The sequence below is a fragment of the Magnolia sinica genome, chromosome 14 (genome assembly GCF_029962835.1).
Source record: "Magnolia sinica isolate HGM2019 chromosome 14, MsV1, whole genome shotgun sequence".
NCBI lineage: Eukaryota > Viridiplantae > Streptophyta > Magnoliopsida > Magnoliales > Magnoliaceae > Magnolia > Magnolia sinica.
This window is the reverse complement of record NC_080586.1, coordinates 12,594,983-12,620,159: the sequence shown is the minus strand read 5'-3', so window position 1 is coordinate 12,620,159 and position 25,177 is coordinate 12,594,983. Positions and strand designations below refer to the sequence as shown.

Here is a 25,177-nt window from a genome sequence, read left to right as displayed (position 1 = left end):
TTTGTCAAACTGAGCTTGGAAGCTGCCATTTTTTTCTAAGAGTTTTGAACATTTTGATATCACAGGTTCTCAAGGCCTTGGGCGTTCATACGCAGGTTCCTGTTCCTAAGGTTTTTTGCCTGTGTACCGACGTCAATGTGATTGGAACTGCATTTTACATCATGGAGTATTTGGACGGACGGATATTTTTAGATCCCGAGCTGCCAGTAAGATGTCTCACTTGACTAGTTTGGTGTAGCGATCTTTAAGCTGAGGAGCTTCTTAGTTATCATTTTTCACTGTAAAAGGGCATCATGTACGTTGCTTGTACTTTCACTCGTGCGGTAATGTTATGTTGCTCTGATAGGAGAAAAGTTTAATTTTAAGTAAGTTGTGATAGGGATCATATTTTCCTAATGTTTGGTTTAGCTTTGATTTCATCATCAATAGTTTTAAGGTATCAATAGGGATCCTATTATCAGGCAGCCAGCCAGTTGCTGAATTTCTGCCAATCATTCGTGAAAGTTGGCCCCAAATAGCTGGGAGAAGGCTATGATGATGATGTGGTTATCCTTTTAGCTTATAGCAGATGCGATTATTCTGATTGCACATTTCTTCAATTTGTGTCATCCTAATCTTAGCAGTACCTGTCATGTTTACGTGAGCAGGGAATGAATCCTAACCAAAGGAAGTCTATATATTATGCAACTGCCAAAACATTAGCGTCTTTACATAGCGTTGATGTGGACTCAATTGGGTTAGGGAAATTTGGGAGGCGCGGCAACTACTGCAAGAGGCAGGTGAGTAAATTTTCTCAGTTCCTTCAGGGTTAAGCTCTTATTAAATTGCCTGCTGGTGCATAATTTGGCTAAGGATGGAGTTGATAGCTTTCATTAGTTGTGGGTAATCAACACCCCATTGAGTAACCTATGTTATATTTTAATGTTTCTTTTCCTTTTCTTCTTTTTCTCTAGTATTCCCTTTTAGTCAATAATGCCATAATTGATAATAATATTTGGTATTCTTTATAACTAACAAGTTTCTGATGGGAATAGTATACAACATAACATGATAGTTTGATTGATATGAACAGAATTATATTTCTCTTAGCGTGTAACTCTCTTCACCTGTGTTTATGTACTTGAATCTTCTGTTCTCTATAACTCAGCATGCCCAGTACCTTGTGCATATCTTGTGTACAGCCATCTATCACTAACAGATCAGCATTTTATGTCAGCGTAAATGTTATCTTGTGCATGTGTCCTTTTATCTGTCACATGCTTTTGTTTGTGTGGTGATCAGCTGTCATGTTAGATCAGTATTTATTTCCCTCTCTAGAAATTTGTTTAGTTTTGACATGATGATAGTTTGATTATTATCAAGGGGCACACAAATTTTGATAGATATTTCTAGAAGATTTTCAGTTTATGATAATCAGTTCTGGGAGTTCATTTATTGAACTTAATAATAGTTCAGAATTCATTGAGGTTTACCAACCTCTCACCAATGTTCGAAGTATTGGTATCGCTACAAGTTTCGCTGGCTAGGGATATGGAAACAATATCGATATTGCCGATAATATCGCCGATAACCGAAAATGCGGGGAAACATAGGAAAAACAGTGGAATTTTCAGCGAAACTTCAGGAGATGTTAAAATGTACATATTAGCATATTTATAAATAAAAAAATTACAAAAAGAATGCATACATAACAAGTTTCCATTTAATAGGGCCTTAAAAGCATGTGCTGTTGTAAGAAATCAGTCTAACCATCCCCTCCGGCTTATTTAACCATCCAACTTTCCATCCAAACATCTATCGATATTGCAAAATATCAACAACACATGATATTTCACCAAGAAACCATCAACAATTGGAAAGGAAATGAAAGATTGTTGTCTCAATATCTCGCATGTTGCGATATCGATAATATCGAGATATTATCAATATTATCAATGACAAATTGAACACTACATACAACCATGTGCCCATGAATTATTATTATTATTATTATTATTTTATGATATCAATACGTTGGCGATATTATTGAAATATTGTCGATACACTTATGATACAAGTATTGCCTAGAATTTACATAGTAAAAATTATTGGCGATATTGATGCATTGGCAATACAAGCGACGCCTAGAATTTACGTAGTTGAAAATATTGACGATTACATTAGTGATATTGATAGGTTGGTGATACATTGCTAAAACCTGGAATTTCTGATACTACCAGCGTTATCGGTATCGCTACCAGTGTTATCGGTATCACTGAGCTGGAGATAAAGATAATTTCGATACTATCAGAGATGATTCGAACACTGCCTCTCACTTTGTCTTAGCGGTGCCATCATGCATTGTTGACTGCAAAGGCCAAAGGTCAAAGGTCAAAGGTTTGAGGACTAGTATCAACTCTTCTATTACAGCTATATCCCCCAGTCCATTGGAGACGAACAGTTCAATCAGGAGTCTCCAGCTGGTGATGGTACCAGGATACAGCTCAATTAAGGAGACCATTTTTTAAAGTATCTTGGTATCATAGCTGTCCGGATGCATTCTGTTCTTTATATTACTCATGTCATCTTTTCTGCTGAGACAAACTGATTGTTTCTTTCTTCCTGACACTCATCAGGTCCTATTCTTTGAGAATTGGTGAATTTTATGCCTATGAATGAGGAATGGAGGACATTTGCTGATGGCAAAGCTTTTTAAAAGAAACTGATAGTGAATCTTGTCTCTGTTAGGTAGAGAGGTGGGCAAAACAATATCTAGCATCAACTGGTGAGGGTAAGCCTGAGCGGAATCCAAGGATGCTAGATTTGGCTGACTGGCTAAGGCAACATGTTCCTCTTGGAGATTCTCCAGGGCTTTCTGGAACTGGTCTTGTTCATGGTGACTATCGGCTTGATAATCTTGTTTTCCATCCCTTTGAGGTATGGTACTTCAGATATCGTTTTTAACCATTGCAACTGCATGTAGCTCATCAGTAAATAATTAGTTTAATCATCCAAAAGAATATTTTTTTCTTGTTCTTTTTTTTTTTTTTTTCCAACATTAAGATGTGCCCATCCTTTTTATTTTTCATATGTTTATATTTTCTCAAATCCACCTGCCAGTTCCCAGCCCACTTTGAGGAGGGTTGATCTTTTGCCAAATAATTGGAAACAGGATTTGTAAATCCGACCCCGAATATCTGGGACATGGCTATGATGATGATGATATTTTCTTAAATGTGTAAGGTCAAAATGATCCATTATTTTATAAAATAGACTAGCTTATAAGTTTCAGGGTTTAAATGAGAGAAGTTTTTCTGCATTTCAGAAGTTCATGATCAACCTCTCCATGCTTCCATCTATTTTGCCTCTTCACAAAAAGCAAAAAAGAAAAAAAGAAAAAAAAGAAAAGACCTTATGTTCATTGTTCTTAGTATTGGTATAGTTACATGTATTGTCAACTGGGGATACAGAAACATGTATTGATATTGCCGATACCTGGAAATGTATCGCTGACCAAGGGAAACATTGGGTAAGCATGGGGAGAAAAGTGGAATTTTTTAGTGAAACTTCAGGAGATGCTAAAAGACACGTGTTTACATATTTAGGAATAAAAATGCAAAAAAGAATCATACATAATTTCTATTTAAAAGGGGCTTAAACCATGTGCTGTCATATTTTTTTTTTTTTTTAAAAAAAAAAAAACCAGTGCAATAGTAACAAAAAATTATCCATAAATATATACATACGTCATCCATCATCCATCCATCCATGCACACATACATATATACTTGCATGCATTCATAAACACCTATCAATTCATTCATGCATGATACTTCCATACATGCATTATACATCCATCCATCCATCCATCGATAACACATCCTCATCCATCCATTAGTGCACCAATCCATACATACATATATCATACATCCATCCACATGCATACATAATTATGAAATAACTTAAATATTATTGCAAAGTAAACAGATGTATTTATTTTTATAATTTTTAAAATTCCGAAATAACTTTTTATTAAAAATGCAACTCATTACTCATCAATGTTCATCCATGAATAGAAAAATTAATAAGTTTTTTTTTTTAATTTTTTTGAAAGAGTGTCATTTTTTTAAGACAGTTCTCTCTCTCTCTCTCTCTCTCTCTCTCTCTCTCTCTCTCTCTCTTGCATTTTTGAAATTTTAAATAATTAAAAAAAAATTCCAAAAATTGAAGAGCAGTCAAAATCCACTCAAAATAAATTTACATTTCTTTTTATTTCACAGTATTTATGCATGTTTTCCCTTCGTGATTTTCCCCGTAATGGAGAATTTGATTCACGAAATTGAATAGGAGGACGAAATCCACCCAACTAGATCCTCAAAAGAATTTTTTTAAAAAAAAACTAAAATAAAATAAACCTATTTAAAATTATTATTTGACAGGAACTTTCATTTAAAAAGGTGCCGAGGTGGCTCCACAAACAAAACAACAGCCCCAAAAAAAATTTCATAAAAAAAGTTTCCTTTTTTAAAAAAAATAAAAATAAATTTCGTAGTATTTACGCATGTTTTCCCCCTTCCTAAACTTTTCCCCAAAATGAAGGAATTCACAAAAAATGAAGAGAAGTGGTCAAAATTCACTCCCCAACCAAATACCAATAAATAATAATAATAATAATAAATAAATCCTATTTTCTGAGTTTTTTTTTCTGATTTTCACAATATTTATGCACTTTTCCCCCTTCCCGAGATGTATTACCGATAATATCATTGATACAATCGATGTAAGGGAGATTCTATAAAGCGAGTGGTGATTTTTTTACAATTCGACATGGTATTGATACATTAGCGAAAAATCGGCATTTCCAGTGGTATCTGTGTCGCCAGCCTGGCAATATAGATATTATCAATAATATCGGTGATGACTGGAATGCTGCATATGTTTAATCACACCAGTTGCTTGGTGGGACGCACTATCTTTCAAATGGTGCTTTTAAATTCTTGGGAGTGTGAGAATGAACCGCATGAAGTCTGATTATTCTGGATGATGTAAAAGTTGCAGAAGAAAATAGCTCCCCTTCAAATGACTTGTACTATATAAAATGCACAATGGTTTGAGCGAGTTGTTCACTGGAAGGAACTCTACAACATTGAGGTCTAGGGTTGGAACCCAGTTTACCTACCAAATAAAAGAAAAGAAAAGGAAAGAAGGAAATGCATCACAAAAATAATACATGTCAAAACAGATACTAGTGATGTGGAGTTGTGAATGTCAAAAACTAAAATGCTACTCTTTCTTGTTGCAGGATCGAGTGATTGGTATTCTTGATTGGGAGTTGTCAACTCTTGGAAACCAAATGTGTGATGTTGCATACAGCTGCATGGTACTGTTTAACCTTTCAATATTAGCTGCCTGTTTGCTTCTGTTCTTCTGAAATCACATTTCAGTGCTTGAAATGGAACTCAATCCATTTTGTTATTTTATCTACTTGCTACTAGAGCTAACGATCAAGAAGTAATGGATCAAAGTTGATCGCTGTTTCATTTGCTGGCAGCCGTACATTGTGGATGTGAAGTTAGTTGATGCTCAAGCATCTGACGGATTGGAATTTAGTGGCATTCCTGAAGGGATCCCTTCACTAGCAGAATACCTGGCGGACTACTGCTCTGCTGCGGTAAGCATTATTTTGATGGGTCTGATTGGATGTTTATTCCTTATCCTTTTGATAAGCTCCTTTACAATTATTGTTTTTGTTAATGGTCTGCTAAACATCTATAGTGACTTGTCTTTTTGTGGAACCATTGAAATGTAGGAAAAGCCATGGCCTGTAGCAGATTGGAAGTTCTATGTTGCTTTTTCCATTTTTCGTGGGGCATCTATTTTTGCAGGGGTGTATGACAGATGGACTATGGTATGTCATTCATTGGTGTTCATGTGAGGAAATGGAGAGTTTGTGCATGCCCCCCCTTTTTTAAATATTTGTATAAGATTACTACTATAAGCAGTCTAGACATTAATTTCTATTGCACCAAAATTCAGGGCAATGCTTCAGGGGGTAAAGGTTCCCAGCACACAGGGAAGATGGCTAATGTCTTGATAGACTCAGCATGGGCATTTATCAATCGAACATCTGTACTTCCTGACCAGCCTCCATTCAGTACGTTAATGATGGTGAATTTTAATAAATAATTTTTAAATATTATAAAAAAAAATAGATGGTTTTGTTGAGCTTTGAAAGAATTACATATGTGAATAATGAAGTCCCTGACATCTTTCTGAAGAAGAAATTGTGTCGAAATGGAACATGGGCATTTATCAATCGAACATCTGTACTTCCTTCCAGCCTCCTTTTGGTACATTGATGACGGTGATTTTAATAAATATTTTTCGGAGGATATATATATATATATTTATTTATATATTTGTTTGTTTGAGATGTTTCTGTTGAGCTTTGAAACAAATTGGATATGTGAATAATGACGTCCCTGACATCATTCTGAAGAAGAAAATTTTCGAAATGGAACATGGGCACTTGTCAATCGAACATCTGTACTTCCTGTCCTGCCTCCATTTGGTACATTGAAACGGTGACTTCAATAAATATTTTTTAAGAGATCATCATTTTTGTTTGTTTGTTTGAGATGTTTTTTGCTGAGCTTTGAAAGAAATTGGATATGTGAATAATGAAGTTGCTGATATCATTCTGAAGAAGAAATTGTGTCGAAAGCTCAAAATGGAAAATGACACCATCTCTTCCTGTGCCATATCATTTACTGTACCACAAAGAATCAGGAAAACATATTTTCCTTGTATGCTGGAAAATGGAATTGTTTCGCACTCTTTAATTAGGATCAAAGATTGAAAATCAGTTCAGTGTACTTCATTGGTTAAGACCAAAACCGATTTCTATCAACCTATATCTGGCCAATGCAGCCATATCATTTTTGCACAAAACTGGTTTGTACTTTCAGTTTTGGATGATACTTTAGACCTTGATAAGGATTCCTAAGGGGGCACATAGCATATCCATAGCGAGGTCAATGCTTAACAATTCAACATCACCACCACCACCATCATCATCATTGTCATAGCATTGTGCCAGCTATTTTTATACGCAAAAACCAAGCTCTTGTTTATCTACATGGGTCATTTGATTTTACGAAAGTTTACCCAAAACTGCAGCTGTGTCTATCCATGGAGTTAGCAATTATTTATCAAGGAACTCTAACCATAGAACAGTGCACCAATTTCTTTATATAGTGCACTGCACTCAAAGTCTCAAACTGGGGGCATGTGGCAAAAATCCATGATCTTAGTTGTTCATCAGATGGATCCCACTATGGATGGGACCACTGCCTGCATAGATTGGATGATTCTACCTGTCCAATTGAACATTTTTGCTAAATGCTGCAGGTATTTTTTCCTATTTCCATTTCAGATCACGGATTGTGTCGTTAAGATTGTCTACTTGGTGAGATTTTTATTGCATTCCATCCACAGTGAGATGCACTCAAATAGCAATCCAGATCATGGACCTCTCTGCTGTTTTGAATTTGAGTGCAGCACATGTGACAAGGAAATTAGTGCCCAGTGCACAGGTTAGCTTAACCCATTAATTAAACTAGAATCCTAGCATCATTTACTACTGTGCCTTCAGCTTGAAAAGTGTCCTCTGCCCATTGTGTACCCGAAATTCTAGTCAGGTCTTAGGACAAAGCTCTTGATTTCTGATTTGCAACAGTTCACTGCTCTCAATAGTCAATTATGCCTTCCTTTTCATCTTCTCATAGTATAAGCATGGCTAGTACTACAATTTGTTTAGGTGGCTTCCTGTCAAGATGACACAGTGACTAGAAAGATTCTTCAGAGGAATAAGTTTGCAGGAGGTGGGGCAGATGGAGATGGATAAGACTCCGAGTGGGATGGTTTACTATGGCTTTCTTTCAAGGTTGTTGGGAGGTCATTCAAGAGGCTGTTGTGAGTTTTATGCGGAATTTCCATGAGATATTGAGGCTCAGTACAAGTTTAATTACCGCCTCTATGACCTTAACCCAGAAAATTGAAAGAGATATTGAAAGAAATGACTTTCACCTATCAGCTTGGCAAGTGGGGTGTACGAGCTTTCAGCCAAAACTCTCTCCCCATATTAAGGAGGGTTATGAGTTGCATCATTTCTCTGTTACAAGCAACATTTATCAAAGAATGCAAATTCTGGATGGTATTTTTCTGGATAACAAGAACATATATGCAAGAGAATCAAGCATGACAAGGATGTTGCTATTTGCAAAGTTGATATGGAAATAGCATATGATCATGTGCATTGAGGATGCCTCTCTTATGCCTTGTCTAGAATGGACTTCAAGAACAAATGGATAAGGTGGATTAAGGAGTGTATTTGAACGGAGTCTTTCTCCATTCCTGTGAATCGCTCTCGAACAAGCTTCTTCAATAGTTTGAGAGAGTTGAGACAAGGTGATTGTGTACCCCATTCTGCTTCTCTATTGTAGTCGAAAGTCCTGGCCTTTTGCTTAGCTGGGTAATGAATCTTAAACTCCGAAAGAGTTAGTCAGCTGGTTCTCAGGGGTGGTTTAAAAAAAACAAATGGATAGAGTGGATTAAGGTGTGTATTTCGACCGTCTCCATCCATGTAAATAGCCCTCCAACAAGCTTTTTCAAAAGTTCGAGAAGGTTGAGACAAGGTGATCATGTATCCCCATTTTGCTTCTCCATTGTACCAGAAATTCCTAGCCTTTAGTCAGGTGTTGGATCTTAATCTTCTTATGGCTTTCCCGGTTGGAAATCCGGAAGTGTTTATCTCACACCTACAACTTGTGGATGACGTTCATTATTACATGTGAAGCCTCCTTAACCCAAATCAAATTTCTTCAAAATGCATTAAGATGTTTTGTGGCAGTTTCCAATCCCAGGGTAAACGTGAACAAAAGTGGTTTGGTGGGGTTGTATATTCTTTGTGTAGTGATGTGGATTGGTTGCAAAAGGGTTGTGTTATCAGTTACTATCTTGGGCTCCCTTTTAGCAGATAATCCTAGGGCATCTTCTTTCTAGGATCAATTGTTAAGATGGAGAAAAAGGTTGACAGCTCGTAAAAGGAGCCTTTTTTCTTTATCATAATTAAATTGGCCTTGGCAAATCTTGTGGTTTACTTCCCCTCCCTTTTCAAGATACCGATAGTTTGCAGCTAAGAAGATCTAGCGCATCCAACAAAACTTCTTGTGGGAGGACAGAGGTGTGGGAAAAGGGGGGAAATCATGAACTTAATCTGGTTTACTTATTAATTAGATAGATTTTCAAGAGATTGTTGAACAAGGTGTGTGTTGATGATAGCAAGGAGGATGCAATATATAAGTGGAATCTGAACAGTAATTTCCCAACCATGGCTTTTTTTTAGTGTTTTTTTTTTTTCCTTTTTCTTTTTTCGAGTGATGATGGTGCTTCCTATGCAAATAATTTGGGGGAACTTTGTTCCTCTAAGCAGGGCTTCCTTGTGGATGGCTAAGGCTAACAAGATCTTGACTCTTGATAACTTGAGGGAGATTTAAACGTTTCTTAGTGTTGTTTCTTATGATGAGACATCCAGCTCATTACATGAGATGGTTAGTGTGTTCCTGTTAAAGAGGGGATACTCAGTTTCAGGTCCTGATGATGTACTGGTTAGAGTCTTGACTAAAAAGATGCTATGGCTATATGGCTAACAAGATCTTCACTCTTGATAAATTGCAGAAATGGCATCATGCTTTTCTTAAGATTGGCTTCATATGTTGGGGCATCCAGCTCATTAGTTCCCCTACCAGAGGGGAGACTTGGTACTGAGTCCTGATGATGTAGTGGTTATGGTTTTCCTAAACTGCCTATGATTTAATCCAATATATATGAAAATTGGCTTCTTATGATGGGAAGATGAAGAAAGTTTTTATCATAATCCTCAAAAAGAGAAAGTTTTGATCATTTCTTCATCCATAGTTGCTTGACTAGAAAGTGTGGAATCACTTCTTTGAGCTTTTTTGGAGTTAAATGAACCTTGGTGGATCCTGATTGATTAGATTAGAGGTTGGTCAGCTAGGCCTTTCCCAGACACAGGAAAACTTATGGAAAATAGTGCCATTTACCTTTATTTATTTTGGGTTTGTGGAAAGAAACAAATAGGACTTTTGAAAACAATTTTCAATGGTGGAAGCTATCAAAAGAAATTGTGGCAATGGTTACTGATCGGGCTTTCATGAGACCTGAGTTCAGAGCAGTCTCCATGTCTGACTTCTTTCAAGACTGGAGGGTCACGATTAGTGGTTGGGCAAAGAAGATCCTAACTGAAGAGAGGCAGAAGCCCCCTCCTGCTGGGTGGTTGAAACTCAACTTTGAGGGTGCTCTATCGGAAATCTTGATCCATCCAGAATGGAAAAAAATTAGACAGAATAGAGGTAGCATTTTGATCACATTTTCCGGACCTTGTGGAGAATGTTGTTCTAATGTTGTGGAGGCTGTCACATGCAGGGAGGGCCTTCTCATTGTATCAAACCAGTTTTTGGGGGCCACTATTATTGGAGGGGCCACAATGCCATCATATATCTTCCACGGAGATGGGTCATTGGAAGCTAGATTTTTATTTCAGCGATCAAAGCCTTGTCACCTCAGTTGAGAATTGTTTTTCTCCCCCTCACATATTGATCGATGCAAATGAGGTAGCTGATTCCCTTTCCAGGAAAGGAGTGGCGCATCAGTCACTCTTAATTGGTTCCTTCTTTTCCCTTCAGTAAAGCTATTGCCTTATTGTTCTTAATAAATTGCAGTTATTTCTATAAAAGAATGTTCAGCAACATCAAACTCTTAAATGAAAATCCTTGCGGAATAGAAAATCAACAAAGTACTGTTTTATGCAATTTGAGTCTTTTGAATTGAAGAAACATGTTTGAAATTTGATGGCTATGATGCCTACTGGAAAATAAAAATACTAGACTCATGACATTACAATAATTTCTTTTGTACTTAATTTTGCCAGTCATGTATCTGCATTCTGATATGAATCATCGTCAAAAAAGAATAATTATTTTCAATTTAATCTGTTCAGGTCATTTGATTGCAGGAGACTATCCAAAACAATTTGAAAAGGAGAGGGAAAGTCAAGCCCTTAAAAAAGAAAGTGGAAAATTTGTTCCTAGTCCACAGGTTCTTGGATTGAGAAATAGACTGTTGAAGTTCATGGAAGATCACATATACCCCATGGAAAATGAGTTCTACAAACTAGCACAATCCAGCATGCGTTGGACAGTTCATCCAGAGGAGGAAAAGTTAAAAGAAATGGCAAAGAAGGAAGGATTATGGAACTTGTGGATACCTGTAAGCAATTTCCTTCTAGACGACAGTCATCCTTTATGAATCTCACTAGTCACTTGAAATAGGATAGGGGATGCTTAAATTTTTCCTCAGAAAGTAAGGTAACTTCTGGGCACCACCAAATTATCATGGCGTGCTTTGGAATTGTACTTAATACGCTTGGTGTTTGGGGGTCCCAAAAATGGAGCTCACATTAAGTGGACCACATTTTCCTGCTTTTTCAGCCCCAAATTGTGGTTGAGATTAGTATTGGAGACTCCTTGCTCAGCCATGATTTAGCAGGTAGTGCCTTACGAACTAGGAATGCCCAAACATACTCTAAATGCTTCATACTTTCTGGTATTTTCTGGATTCTTTTCTTTCTTTTTTCCTTTCCTTTCCTTTTCTTTTCTTTCTTTTTCTTTTCTTTTTTTTTTTTCCCGCAAATCAACTACATGATGTGTGCTGTTATTGCTCAATTTGCAGTTGGATAGTGCTGCTAGAGCAAGAGAGCTACTTTTTGACAGGACAGACCATGCTTCTCATGGGAATGGGAACAATAATTTACTGGGTGCAGGTCTTTCAAACCTTGAATATGGATATCTTTGTGAGATTATGGGGCGCTCAGTTTGGGCTCCGCAGGTGTTTAACTGTGGTGCGCCCGACACTGGAAATATGGAGGTAAGAATATCCTCTCCTTTTTAACATTAGGTAAGAATATCCTGATTCAAGGCCAATATATCCTAACATGATGTATTCTTACATTTTCCCGTCACATATGTAACACCCATCCTGCAGATATTTTTGTTGGGTTTTCTTATTTACAAATACATCTCATGAGAGTTTTCTTATGTGCTGGTGTTAATTTTATATAAAATTTTTGCATCTTCTGGTAGGATCGAAGGAAATAAATCCTTGTACCCGAACATAAATGTTCATCACTCTCATTGTACGTACCATTAAGGGTAGACAAATAGTATGAGCTTTTCATGTGGGAGTAAGGTTCTCTTATTGCCTCAAAAGGAGACACCAAACCTGAGAAGTACTCGCCAACTTCCTTATCTGACTCAAGGTATTCAATAATGGTTCTGGTCGCCATGATGGCTGGCCTTATGGCCGTTATGATACTGTAACAGTTATATTTTTTTGAAAGAAAGAAAATGTATCACCTCTATATTGGACCGTTACAGATCTGTATGAGATTACAGGTCTTTTTTTTTTTAGAACAGGAGTTACAGCTCCAAACCGGGTAAGGGTCCCACCGTTACCATTATCTAACAGTCTTTACGGCCATTACATACCTTTTTTTAATGCCAAGGATGCACTGAACCCAAACTGCGCACATGGCACAACAGTTCATGATCCAGCCATTCGCGGTGAATTCCACCGTGGGTTGGCCACAATAAATTTTATGTTATTTTTATTTTATTTTATTTTTAAAGCACTTATGAGTCGACGTTTACTGTCCAGTTGGTGACCTGCAAGCATACTGCAGGGAAGAATATCGGCAACTGTGAGCACTGAACATGAGAAGGTTTACCAAGCAGACTTCCAAACTGTGCATGTGAATGTGATGGATAGTGGTCCATCCACAATTGACCCACCTGATGAAAAGTCTGGGGCATTGTGCCACATGTCCATTTAAGTGTAGTGTACCATATCAGAAAATCAGTGTGCTGCATTCAATGCTAGATCTCCCACTTCCAAAAATAACCAGACCACAAAACAACCTTAGCATGAGTGGTCCTTTCAGTTGTGTTCAATAATCTCATCTAGGAGATTAATGGATGTCTCCTTTTTTTCCACTGTTAATATATTTGACTTTATGCACTCATAATTAATTTTTCCACTTAAGTATAATTAGACCACTTTTGGTTACACTGTATATGCTAGTTTTAATTTCAAGAAACTTGTAAAGCTTCTATACTCTAAACAAATATGAAGCCCATCTTTTATTTACTAATGATAAAGAAAGTATTCTTTATTCTTAGATTCAATTTTCATAATTACCTTACAAGTTACATACAACCACTGAACCCTCTAGCTTGTGACGGTCCCTCTGACATCAAATTTCTCTTTCCAATCTACACCAGTACTTGCTGTAATGGATTGAACCTTGTGCTGATATGAATATCCCAATGACCAAACTATATTGGGCGTAGTTCATCATCATCATCTAAGCCTTATCCTAACTAACTGGGGTCGGCTACATGAATCCTGTTAGGCCATTGCACTCTTTCAAGCGCCATAACTTCAGTTAGACCATAGGTCATCGAGTCTTTTCTTACCGCCTCCATCCATGTCCTTTTGGGCCTTCCCTGTGCCTTTTTTAGATCCTTTGACTTGTATCTTGGATGATGATGGAACTTAGGTAAGGTTGCTGTCTTACAAACTATCTGGTGGAAAACTTATTAGGAACTGAGGAAGAAGTATTACGTGTTCCAATCTCCCACATCAACTCCAAGAAAATGCTATGGTCCGATGTGAGCACTAACGAGAGAAACATCTACCTAAATTTGCACATCTTCAATATGTACTCTCATGTACAGTTAGCATCACTGTCACCGATTGAGTGTCACTGACTCTCTCTCTCTCTCTTTTTGAGAATTACTTTCCTGTTGCTAGAGCAATACTCCCCGGCACAAGTATTTAAAAATCCTTCATAAAAACAGATACTATACGTCGTACATATAGCCTCACCCCCTACCTTCCTCTCTTTTGTTCTCCATATTCTCCTATATCCATATTTAATCTAAATACGAATGCTAAAATCCCTAGGGGGTGTTTGGCGCATGGTATTGGGAAGGATTAGGTGGGATGGAATTAAAAAAACGTAATTATTACATATGGCAGGGGTTGTCCCTTGGTACCATGGGATAAGCTTAATTCCATGCTATATTTGTAACACGGTGGTACATTGAATGGATATACTCACCATCATTTGAAACTATTGAGAATAACATGTCTTATATCCAAACTGATCATCTGTTTTGTAACCTCATTTTATGGCATGGGCCTAAAAATGAGGCATATCCAAAACTTATGTGGCCCTAAATAAGTTTTCAATGGTGGGTATTCAATCCCCGCTGCTTTCTATGGTGGGGTCCACTTGAGCTTTAGATCCACCTGATTTTTTGGCCCATGCTCTAAAATGATCTCGAAAAATGGGTGGACGGTGTGGATATAGCCCACACATCATGGTGGGACCTACACAACTTGCTAACATTGAGTGGCATTGGCACGAGACCCAGTGCAATTCCATCTAATCTAATTCCAAGCTTTTCCATTCTTCCCAAACATGGAGTGGAATTGGCACGGGAGCAAATGCAATTCCATCCCACCTAATCCCATCTAATACCATGCGCCAAACGCCCCCTAAAGACACTGTTTCCTGTTTATCTCAAGTTGCTAATTATGGTTTTAGAGAGCCAACTCTTATCTAATAAGTTAACCTCTCTGACAAGTTATAGTTCCCAAATATAAGCTAGCATTATTTGTTACATTAAGAGTGAGGACCCTTACAGAGTCAGACATCGACGTAGCTTGTGAGAATTTTGATACTCTAAGGTCAGGTCTATGATGGATAATTGCAAGGTTTTGTAGTATGTTTTCCTGGTCCATGCTGGAAAATAGTATTCTATGTTCCCAAAGTCGATTAGATACTTTCTGACAGTATTTTTTATGAGAATGCAGATCCTTTTTTGTACGTTTGTCTTCTGGAAATGCATATGCACTGCATTGGGTGAAATAAATTACTAGAATATCTAAATAGATGATCGGATCAATGTAAATGTTTTGAAATACAGTACCAGGGTCAATCAATCATCCTTTTTTTCATTTTCTTAATCAGTTAATGAGGTTTAACAAGTCTATGCACATCTATATGGCAGCCAATGTACATGCCACCACGTGTGCTGATGTGGAACACATGTGCAAGACCCATATTGTCCGTCAGTTGGGTTCCAGCATGTTTATTCCCTTGTCCAAAAAATCAGGACAGTCCATCGATCAGGTAGGCTACAGCTTATGAAACAAATGGATGGCTGAAAAACTTGGCAAGTGCTTCCAACTGTCCATTGCTATCTAACAATATTGCCTGCATAACAAATGGACCAGTCTGATTTTGAGAGCAGAGAATTTACGCGATGGGACCCAGCAGATGGATGCCCTGGATCTTCTACCTATGTGCTATGTCGACACATGTAGTTGCATGTAGACTGGCTGCATTATACCCACGTGTGTTTAGCAAACCTCTCAGTTAATATATCCTACATTGCGCAGGTGCATTTGTTCTTTAAGTCATTGAAAGATTACCATGGTTCGATCATTTTATTTATTGCTGCTGACATCCATCACTTTCTTTGTGATTCCATCAAAAAACTATTCTTCCATCATTCATGCATTGAGTTTGATTCAAAATAGTTGGGCTGGCAGAGTCAATAGCTTCTTGCTTTTAATGCAGGTATTATTGCGGTATGGAACTAAGGAGCAACAAAAGGAATGGCTCATTCCTTTGCTTGAGGGAAAGACCCGGTCTGGATTTGCAATGACAGAACCAAAAGTTGCATCTTCTGATGCAACCAATATAGAGTGTGCAATCAAAAGGTAGTGCATGCAGTGAGTCAATGTGCATATCAAGTCATTAATACACGTGGCCTCATTTAGAAGGACACATCATATGTGTGTCCTCTGAGATGCATGTGCATTAGGGATGCAACTTGGGTCAGCTTGGCTCAGGTTGGATGAACCAAAACCTGACCCAAAAAGCTCTGTTGTAAACCAGAGCTTTACCCAAACCGATTCTGAACCCAAACCTCACCCATTGTCTTATCGCCCACCCAAACACGTCCCAACCTGACTTTGAGATTTTGTAATTAAACTTGATCCAGACCATCAATATGAAGATCCCCACCATAGATGACCCATAACTCGAAATAGACCAGAGCTTGGTTGGGTAGGTTGGATCAGGTTACGACTCAACCTTACACTGACCCGAATTTAGATCGGTGTACAACAATCCTGCATGTACCAAATGCAAACCTAACTCATCCCCGCCCAACCCAAGACCAGCCATAGTTGCGGCCCTGATGTGCACGTACATTCGTGGGTATGCATGCAGCCATGCGTGCACATCTTAGGGAACTGAAATGGTTTTCAAAACAACAGTTTCGCATTGGATCATAATATATGGTAGATAAGCTTGAGAGTTGATATCTCTTAAATCGAAGCTTGCACTCATTGTAGCTTTATTGTGGAAATTTGATACAGACAAGGGGATTCATATATCATCAACGGAAACAAGTGGTGGACGAGTGGAGCAATGGATCCCAGGTGCAGACTTTTGATAGTCATGGTGAGTTCTATGGACATATATGGGACTTTAAAACAATGGAAATGATGCATTGTTTACTTATTTATTATTTTATCTTCATTTATGGAATGATGAACGAACTACTATGCAGGGAAAAACAGATTTCACTGCTGCCATACATAAGCAGCAATCCATGATTTTGGTAGATGTCAGAACCCCTGGTGTATGTATAAAGAGACCTTTGTTGGTGTTTGGTTTTGATGATGCACCTCATGGGCATGCGGAAGTATCATTCGAAAATGTGCGTGTGCCAGCGGAAAATATTTTGCTGGGAGAAGGCCGTGGGTTTGAAATTGCACAGGCAAGCTTTATTCAATGTGTTAAAGAGAGATAGATAAAGCTCATTCTTACTTCCTCTTACCCTGCCATTTGAATGTGTAGGGAAGGCTGGGCCCTGGACGGTTACACCATTGCATGAGACTGATTGGTGCGGCAGAACGTGGCATGCAGATGATGGTGCAGAGGGCTCTTAGTAGGAAAGTGTTTGGAAAGTTGATTGCAGAGCAAGGATCGTTTTTATCTGATCTTGCGAAGGTATGTGTGGCATTGTGTTCTAGGATTTTTTATTTTTATTTTTTTCTTTTATAATGGAGTTCATAATCAGTTGGTTGAGTCATTTGTGTGTTTAATATTGAAAAGTCGAAATGTGAAATTGCTGGACATGCAGCGTCACCCCTTGTTGGGACCATTCCATTAAGCAAGGCAGTAAATGAGGGTCCCATTTGCTAGACCATTTAATGAATGCCATAACACTGCTCCCAAGATAACACCCACCCTCCAATAATTATCATGTTTTGTAATTCAGCTTATTGGATCCTTACCTTGTGTATATTTGCACAAGAACTGGAATCCTATGGACTTTCATTTTAGCATCTACAATATTATATGAAATAGTTGCACAATTGATGCAGGGACATATGATGACCTAATCTTAGATGCATGTATAATCAGGTTAAAGAATGTTCAAATAAATACACAAATCAACTAACCGTTTTCAATCAAAGGGATTAGGTAAATTTCAACATAAATATGAAGTCATACTGTCAGGATCATGCCCTTTAGTATAAAATCGCGTAAACAATAAAAAAGGAGAACCTAGGGATATGAGGATATCCCAGATCTAGCATAAGTCAGTCCACGGTCAAGGTTAGATCTGATTCTACTGACTAACCATCCCTCTTTTCTGTTCAAACTATAGAAGGGATATTCAAAGAGGAACGAAATGGGTGAAGAATGAAGGGTTCGAGATGAAGAAAGTACAGGTCCTTTTCTTGTCAAAAGAAAAGGAGGATGATTCTTACCTTTTCTTGCATATCAAAGATCTAAAAAGAACGAAACCTGAAATCGGGGTGGAATCCTCAAGGGCCAATTCTGAAACCCTAATCTCTTGAATAAAGAAGAAGGAAAAAATACAAATTTCTATTCATTCAATAATAATCCAAATTAGGTTTCTCATAATGTATATATCAGCTATGGAAAAATTAAAAGTGTACTAAAGCCCCTTAAAACAAGAAAAATAACAAAAAGACGGAAAAAATAAAGTACAATAAAGCCCCCGAAACAAGAACAAAAAACAAAAAAGTCTAAAACTAAAACACCCGTGTGATAGGGTATGAAATCTGACTCATGAATCTATGGTCAGGGTGCGGTCATGCCGCTCCTGCACTCGTCGCGCTTCAGAAAATGGGTCCGATGGATCTAACGTCCATCCACATCAACTCCGCTCCGATACTCTGTCGATGACGCCTCCTTGGGTATACTCTAAAGGGTGCACCACTAATGTCCGCATCAACAGTCCCTCTAACCAGGTGGTACCTCCGCTTCGAATTGTGCTTCGGACTCGAACTCCTGCTCTCATTTCCTGGTTTTCTTGCATTTATTAACATTTTGAAATAGACAATTCCCCTCTTTGCTACCCAAATTTATTGCTGCTTCGCTTAACGCTTCATGCAATTATGGGCATACTAATGGAATGCATATAATATCAGTACATGCATGAGTACATACGTGCATATTTATTTGTTTGAGTTTTTTTTTTTTTTTTTTTTTTTTAATAATAACCCGCTACCTTTTGTAACGTTCCTTACCATTAGGTTTTTTACTAACCTTGGTGCATATAATAACAGTACATGCATAAGTAAATATGTACATATTTATTTGTTTGATTTTTTTTTTTTTTTAAACCCCAACCTTTTGTAACGTTCCTTACCATTAGGTTTTTTATTAACCTTGGTTGGGTTGTATGTAAGAAGTCAATGCTACCCCTACTTTAAAATAAGAGGTTTGCTTATTCCACTCTGTGGACCCCTTATCTTAGTGATCTAGACCGTCAAACTGATACACCCACTGTGGATGGGCCATGGGAACTCCTACCATCTAAATTCAACTGTAAAGAATATGAAGATTGGATGGCTGAATCCATTGTAGAAGATACAAACTATAAAGTGGGGCCCACTAGATGAAGTGTGGCCCATCACATGAGTGATTAGATCTCATGTGCACCTATTGGATCTACCAAAGTTGGCAAAATGGTCATTTCAAATGATTAACAAATCATGTATAATTTAACGCATGTTAAATGACTAGTGGGGAAAAAAGTCATTTATAGTTTTTTTTTTTTTTTAAAGTAAAGGAAAAAATTGTCATTTATAGTAATTTAAAAAAAAAAAAAAAAGTAACTTCTTTTACTAGTTGTGATGCTATCCATTGATGGAATTTAACCACATGGGGAAGTTTGCACAAATATGCAGAAAGTAGGGGTACGTTCAGGGTGTTTTCGTTGTATAGCAAAACAACAAGGGTTTTTTAATTTATATATATAAACTCCTTTATCATATGATATGAATCCAAGTTGCCTAGGAACAAACAGGGGACTTCCCTGTTTGGTACCTAACCTGTACATGTGGGGCCCACAATTGGTTTATCCAAGCCATTGATTTGATGTCCCCCATCATGGATGAACCATGACAAAAAGAAAATCCCAAATTGGAAGATCCTAACCATCAAAATTGTCTTTCTCTTTTGAATGTGGACTTTTTGTGCATTTCTTCTTAATTGTGAATTTACCTGCTAACAATGGAAATTTTAAAGAGTTGATCAAATAAAGAGATTTTCTGGGCATGGTTTATCCGTGATGGGATCCATCAGATCAATGGTTTGGATAAATCAACCATGACCCCCACATGTACAATTTAGGTGACTAACATGGCAGTTCCCTGTTTGCATCAAAACAAGGAACTCAGCCTCTAATTATAGTAGCTTGTGGTATCATCCGGGTTTAAGTTCAATTTTCAAGATCTGAGACTCTCATTCAAGGGATCATCCTTTCATGTTCGTTTTTCCAATCAGGGAACAATGATTTTTGCTGAAAAACCCAAAAGGGGAAACGTCGATGGGACCTATCAAGGTAGTGGAAAGGAGAACCCTATATAGAGAGAACATCTATGGACCCTCTCCTTAGCCAGTGAATTGGTTGTACAATTTGATTCCCAGGAATCTTATTATATACAAATACCGGAAGAACAAGAACACATGCTGATCCAAATTGGGCCCTCGTATGACATTCTAGAAATGTATCTTGAACACATTAGAATGAATTGAAATGTAGTTGAGAAACATAATTGATGTAGGACCGATGCATGAACTAAGTAACATGTGAGATCAAATGACCGAATTAAGATATTTAACAAAAAAACACAAATGTTGCTATATGCATCACAAATATCATGAAAATCAGAAAAAAATCATGCATAATCCTGACCTAAGCTACCAACATCGTGATACAAGATTATTAAATAAATAAATAACTAAGATCTAATGGATATAGGGACATCTAATTAGCATAGGGTATAGTCTATTTTAAAATAGGAAACCTAATACAACCTAGAGTGAAAATTGAGATTTGGGTAATTTGGGAAAGTAAGAAAATTAGGAAATTTAGGTTTAGGGTTTGGTTTTAGGGAAGGAAGAAAGAGGTTTTAATATAATGATGGTGGGAAATCAAAAGATGTAGGTGGGATTCACACGTGTGGCCATACGGGCACATGTGTGGTGTGAGAGGATGGGTTTAGGTCGATTAGGATTTGAATTGTAGATGGGTATGGGAAAGTTGGGTTTATGAGAAGACGAAGATTTGGGATGAGAGAATTAAGAATCTGAATAAAATACCTGGATGGGGAAAAAAAGATAAGATGGTGTGGGGATAGATGGATACCACGCACCTCCGTTGATGAAGATTAGCTTCACATCAATTTTCCTTCTAAATCACATGAAAGTATCTTCAAATCGCATGAAGATGGGAGAAGACAGCAAGATTTTTTTTTTTTTTTTTTTAATCACAAAAATTCAATGGGAGAAAGGTCACATGCCCCTCTCTTTTTATAGATCTAAGAAGTTTCAAAAATTACAAAAATACCCCTCTTGTGAACTTTAACAAAGGTAGCCATAGTATAAATAAAATCAACTAAAACACTCATAATGTGTCCAAATATAAAATAATTAAAAACTAAATCCTAAAATATGAAAAAGTCTAAAAATGATGTGGACGATCAACGATCAATGGCCCGATCGTCGCGTTCCTCTGATCCAACGGTCTGGATCACTCCATAAAGCACCCTATGTGCATCTTCCTAGTGTTAGGTCTTTCAGATACCTGCACATGCACATGGGGTCTTCAGCACGATCACGGGTACTCGCTAGCCATAGAGCTTCTGATACGTAGGTAAGGGTGTACGTGACGTGATGTCCTCATTAATAATCCATATATATAATGTCTGAGGAAGAAAAACCAAGTTATTTTCAAAGGGGAAAATAGGCTCTATCATTATTCATTTCACAAGAACAAATGATGAAAACATGCATTTGCTTTTATATGATGCTCTCTTTGTATTTTGATAGTCTCAAAACCGAAAAACAGTTAAACAGTGTCCAATGGCCATCAATTTCAAGACCTGATCATATTGAATGTACAGCAACGGCTTTAATTATATGTTTTTCAGTGTCGAGTGGAATTGGAGATGACGAGGCTGTTAGTCCTTGAAGCAGCAGACCAGCTCGATCGGCTTGGAAATAAGAAAGCCCGGGGAACCATCGCAATGGCCAAGGTAAACTGACTGTTGGAAATTCTGAAAGTTGGGCAAGCATGGAATTTTCTCTTCGTTTATGCTGTCTGATATGTTGGCATGTTATGTCATGATGCACCCTCAGTCCATACAAGCTGGGTCCATGGTTTGGTGGAGACCAGTTGTTTTAATGGACCCCTCCATGAATGCTGCAAAATCTCCTCATTGGAAGATCTGTGGCCTACAAATAGACGGTTAAGAAAAGTATAAAGCAATGCTTTGAGAAAAAGGTCATGGGATGGAAGGGTAAGATCATCTGATCTGAAAGATTTTGGGGCATCCTCATACACAGCGGAGCCCATTATATTAGTGCTTTGAACCATCAAATGGTGGGACCCATTTGTATGGACTGGGTGTGTAAAAAAACCATGCACTTATGCATCAGGATGCTATAATTCTAGTTTAAAAAATGACTTGTGAGCAGATTAGGCTGTAATGTTGCATTACCCCTGCAGGTTGCAGCTCCAAACATGGCATTGAGAGTGCTTGATAGAGCAATGCAAGTCCATGGTGCTGCCGGTTTATCATCCGACACTGTTCTAGCACACCTCTGGGCCACGGCACGGACCCTGAGGATCGCTGATGGCCCTGATGAGGTTCATCTAGGAACCATAGCGAAGCTGGAAGTGCGGAAATCAAAGCTGTAAGAGTAGTATTCAAGTTGAAAATTTGAACAAGTTCTGGGGGCTTCCCATTTAAAAGAATGTGAATACGGAAATAGGTGAGACATCCTCAAAAATAATAATAAATAAATAAATAGAGTAATGGAAATAGGTGAGACAACCTCTCACTGGATGTTTTATTTATTTTATAACGCTAATATTTCCTGGAAGTAAATAGATTTTCTTTTATGTTCGAAAGTGGGGCCATGATCCCTACCTCATTAACATTTAAATTATGGGACCCAAGTGGGCCCACATATGATTAACAGTTAATATTGGATGTGAGGCTATCATGTGCATGTGGCAATGGATCGGGTTGGACCAGTTCACGGTCAGTCCAAGCCAACCCATTTTCTAAACGGGCCAAGATTGTAGTTCAAACCTGACCCACTTAAAATTCATTATTTCCCATGCTCAACCCAACCCATTTAATTGTATTTGAGTTGACCAACTCATGTTTGACAATGGAATATTACAACTACGGTTTGGCACAGAAATAATTAATCTTCACTTTGTTTTATCTTTTGGGTCAGGTCAGGTCGCATCATTTAGCCCAACCCATTGATAACCTATATGGGCGGGTCAACCCCTACCCGACTCATTTACTCAAATGGGTCAATTTTTCTTTCTCGAGACCGACCTTAGTTTGAGCCAGTTGACCCTCGTGCTGACCTAACCTGTCGCAACCCATGTTATCGTGCCATCTAAACTGTACATAACTCAAAAATTAACCATGGCTAGATTATCCCAGCCATATATAAGTGAGGTTATGGAAACTAGACATTAGGAATAAAATTAGTCTCACCGTCTGTTTTGCAGGCCCTTAATTGAATGGTTGTGATCATATCGGGTCATGGTATATATGGAATATATGAAGACGATTTGACATCCATTTCGTAGGTGAGCCTTCTTATGTTCATTGTACATTCCATTGTGTGTGTCCCACTTGGATGAGGGGTCAGACCAAGTTTCAGACACATCCAAAACTCCAGTGGGCTCCATCAAGTGCTTTTATATGTTTTAGGCATGTCTTCATATGTTTTTAGATAGTATGGCCCATTTTTGCGATATCCAATAACCTAAAGAGTACCCATCAAAGGCAGGGTGTTGATGTCCCACACACATCACTGTGTGTGTTGATGTCCCCCCCAACACACACACACACACACACACATATATACCACACACACAACTAGTTGGACATTACATTTTCCACCAACTAGCTATGCACTTAATGAGATATTTTCATCTTTTATACACTACATACAATTACACCAAGGGATTTTAGAATGCCTGTCATAGTTATGTAAAGTGGCACACATGTCAAAAATCTAAGCCATTCATCAGTTAAGACTTATTAAGGAGAAGTCATGTGCCAAAACTAAGAAACTACGAGCACATATGCATGGTAAACCTGGACCGTTCAACTGTTTTATTAACAACCTACTCTTTTCATGAGCTAATTTGAACCATATATCATTCAAGTGAGCCACACTAAGAGAAATAGTTTAGAGAGTGAACCTTTCCATGTACACTGTTTCCAATCATGTGGTCCACCTGAACTAACGATGATAATAAAATTTGAGACCATCTAACTTGGGGTGGCATACCTTATGGTCAGTGAAATTTTTTTCATTAAATGCACGGTTAGGTTGGTTGAACGAAAATGCAATGTCCAACTAGTGTGTGAGCATTACTCTCTCTCTCTCTTTATATATATATATATATATATATATATATATAGCCAAATCTGAGTCAAGTTGGGTTTCATGTCGAGTCGAGTACGAACAAGTCAGATTTTGGGTCAAGTCGAATTAAGTTACTGGTAACTCGGATTTGACTTGGTTTGAGTCCGGATTTATTGTAGTTTAGGCAGTTTGGATTGACTCAGCCAATCGATTCAAGTTGAGGCGAGTCTGACGACTAGTCGACTCATCTCGTGCCCAGCTCGAAGTGCACTGATGAGGGTTATTGTACAATGCTCGGATGAAAGTTTGGTACAAGTAGACCCATTGTTTAGTAATCCAAACCGCTAGGATTATTGGGCCCCACTAAGGGTGGTCCAAAGAATAAAACTCTCACGGATGGAAAATCCTAACCTTTTAGGTGGCCCAATAAATAGAATTTAAGAAAGAAAATAAAGATATGGTTCACATTAAATCAATGAAGCCAAATTTTCTATACATAGGATCTTCTAAGCTGGGGGCTTTTGATTGCATAATCGAGGTCGAGGTCCATCATATCAACGGTTTTGATCATTGAACTATAGACCCACTATACAAACAGAAAACCGCTGACAGCCCGAGCGTTGTACGTTGCTCGGTGAGACTCCTATGTTAGTTGTCCACCATTTGAAAAATGGTTGTGACTCATCATACATACACTTAGGATGGTTGTATAGCAATCCATACCGTCCAAATTTCTAATGAAATGTGGATGGAGGTAACCTAAAAATTCTACTGAAAATATAATATTAACCATATGAATTTGGATTTTACTGCTCACCATCCATTTAATAGTAATTAATTGGATGGATACGATTTTATCAGTGTTTCGACGGTGGGACACGTAATTTCTGTATATCAGTGCCACGTGTTAAGGGAAATGAGTAACCATCATTTTCTAAATGGCCCAAAACTAACGTAGGAGTTCTGGTTTTGGGCCCTTTTCAATGACTCCGACCGTTTATCTGATACTGCTCCCCCTTTTATGTGGGTGAC

General features: G+C 37.8%; 1 protein-coding gene across 2 annotated transcripts in view; it reads left to right on the top strand.

Annotated features, from left to right (window-relative positions):
* The window catches only part of LOC131224781 (probable acyl-CoA dehydrogenase IBR3), a 41,238-nt gene extending 18,637 nt beyond the window's left edge, over positions 1–22,601 (top strand). Inside the window, exons 3-17 of one of the 2 annotated variants that reach the window (XM_058220147.1) lie at positions 66–206; positions 648–779; positions 2,728–2,916; positions 5,282–5,359; positions 5,531–5,650; positions 5,789–5,887; positions 6,016–6,133; positions 11,075–11,328; positions 11,791–11,985; positions 15,767–15,909; positions 16,573–16,657; positions 16,767–16,976; positions 17,057–17,209; positions 21,673–21,777; positions 22,251–22,601. In XM_058220147.1, coding sequence (XP_058076130.1) covers positions 66–206; positions 648–779; positions 2,728–2,916; positions 5,282–5,359; positions 5,531–5,650; positions 5,789–5,887; positions 6,016–6,133; positions 11,075–11,328; positions 11,791–11,985; positions 15,767–15,909; positions 16,573–16,657; positions 16,767–16,976; positions 17,057–17,209; positions 21,673–21,777; positions 22,251–22,442 — 2,214 coding nt within the window. In that variant the 3' untranslated portion in view covers positions 22,443–22,601. Of the gene's footprint in view, positions 1–65; positions 207–647; positions 780–2,727; positions 2,917–5,281; positions 5,360–5,530; positions 5,651–5,788; positions 5,888–6,015; positions 6,134–11,059; positions 11,329–11,790; positions 11,986–15,766; positions 15,910–16,572; positions 16,658–16,766; positions 16,977–17,056; positions 17,210–21,672; positions 21,778–22,250 lie in introns of both variants that reach the window. The other variant, XM_058220146.1, reaches the window with a different exon arrangement.
* The last annotated feature ends 2,576 nt before the right edge of the window (positions 22,602–25,177 follow it).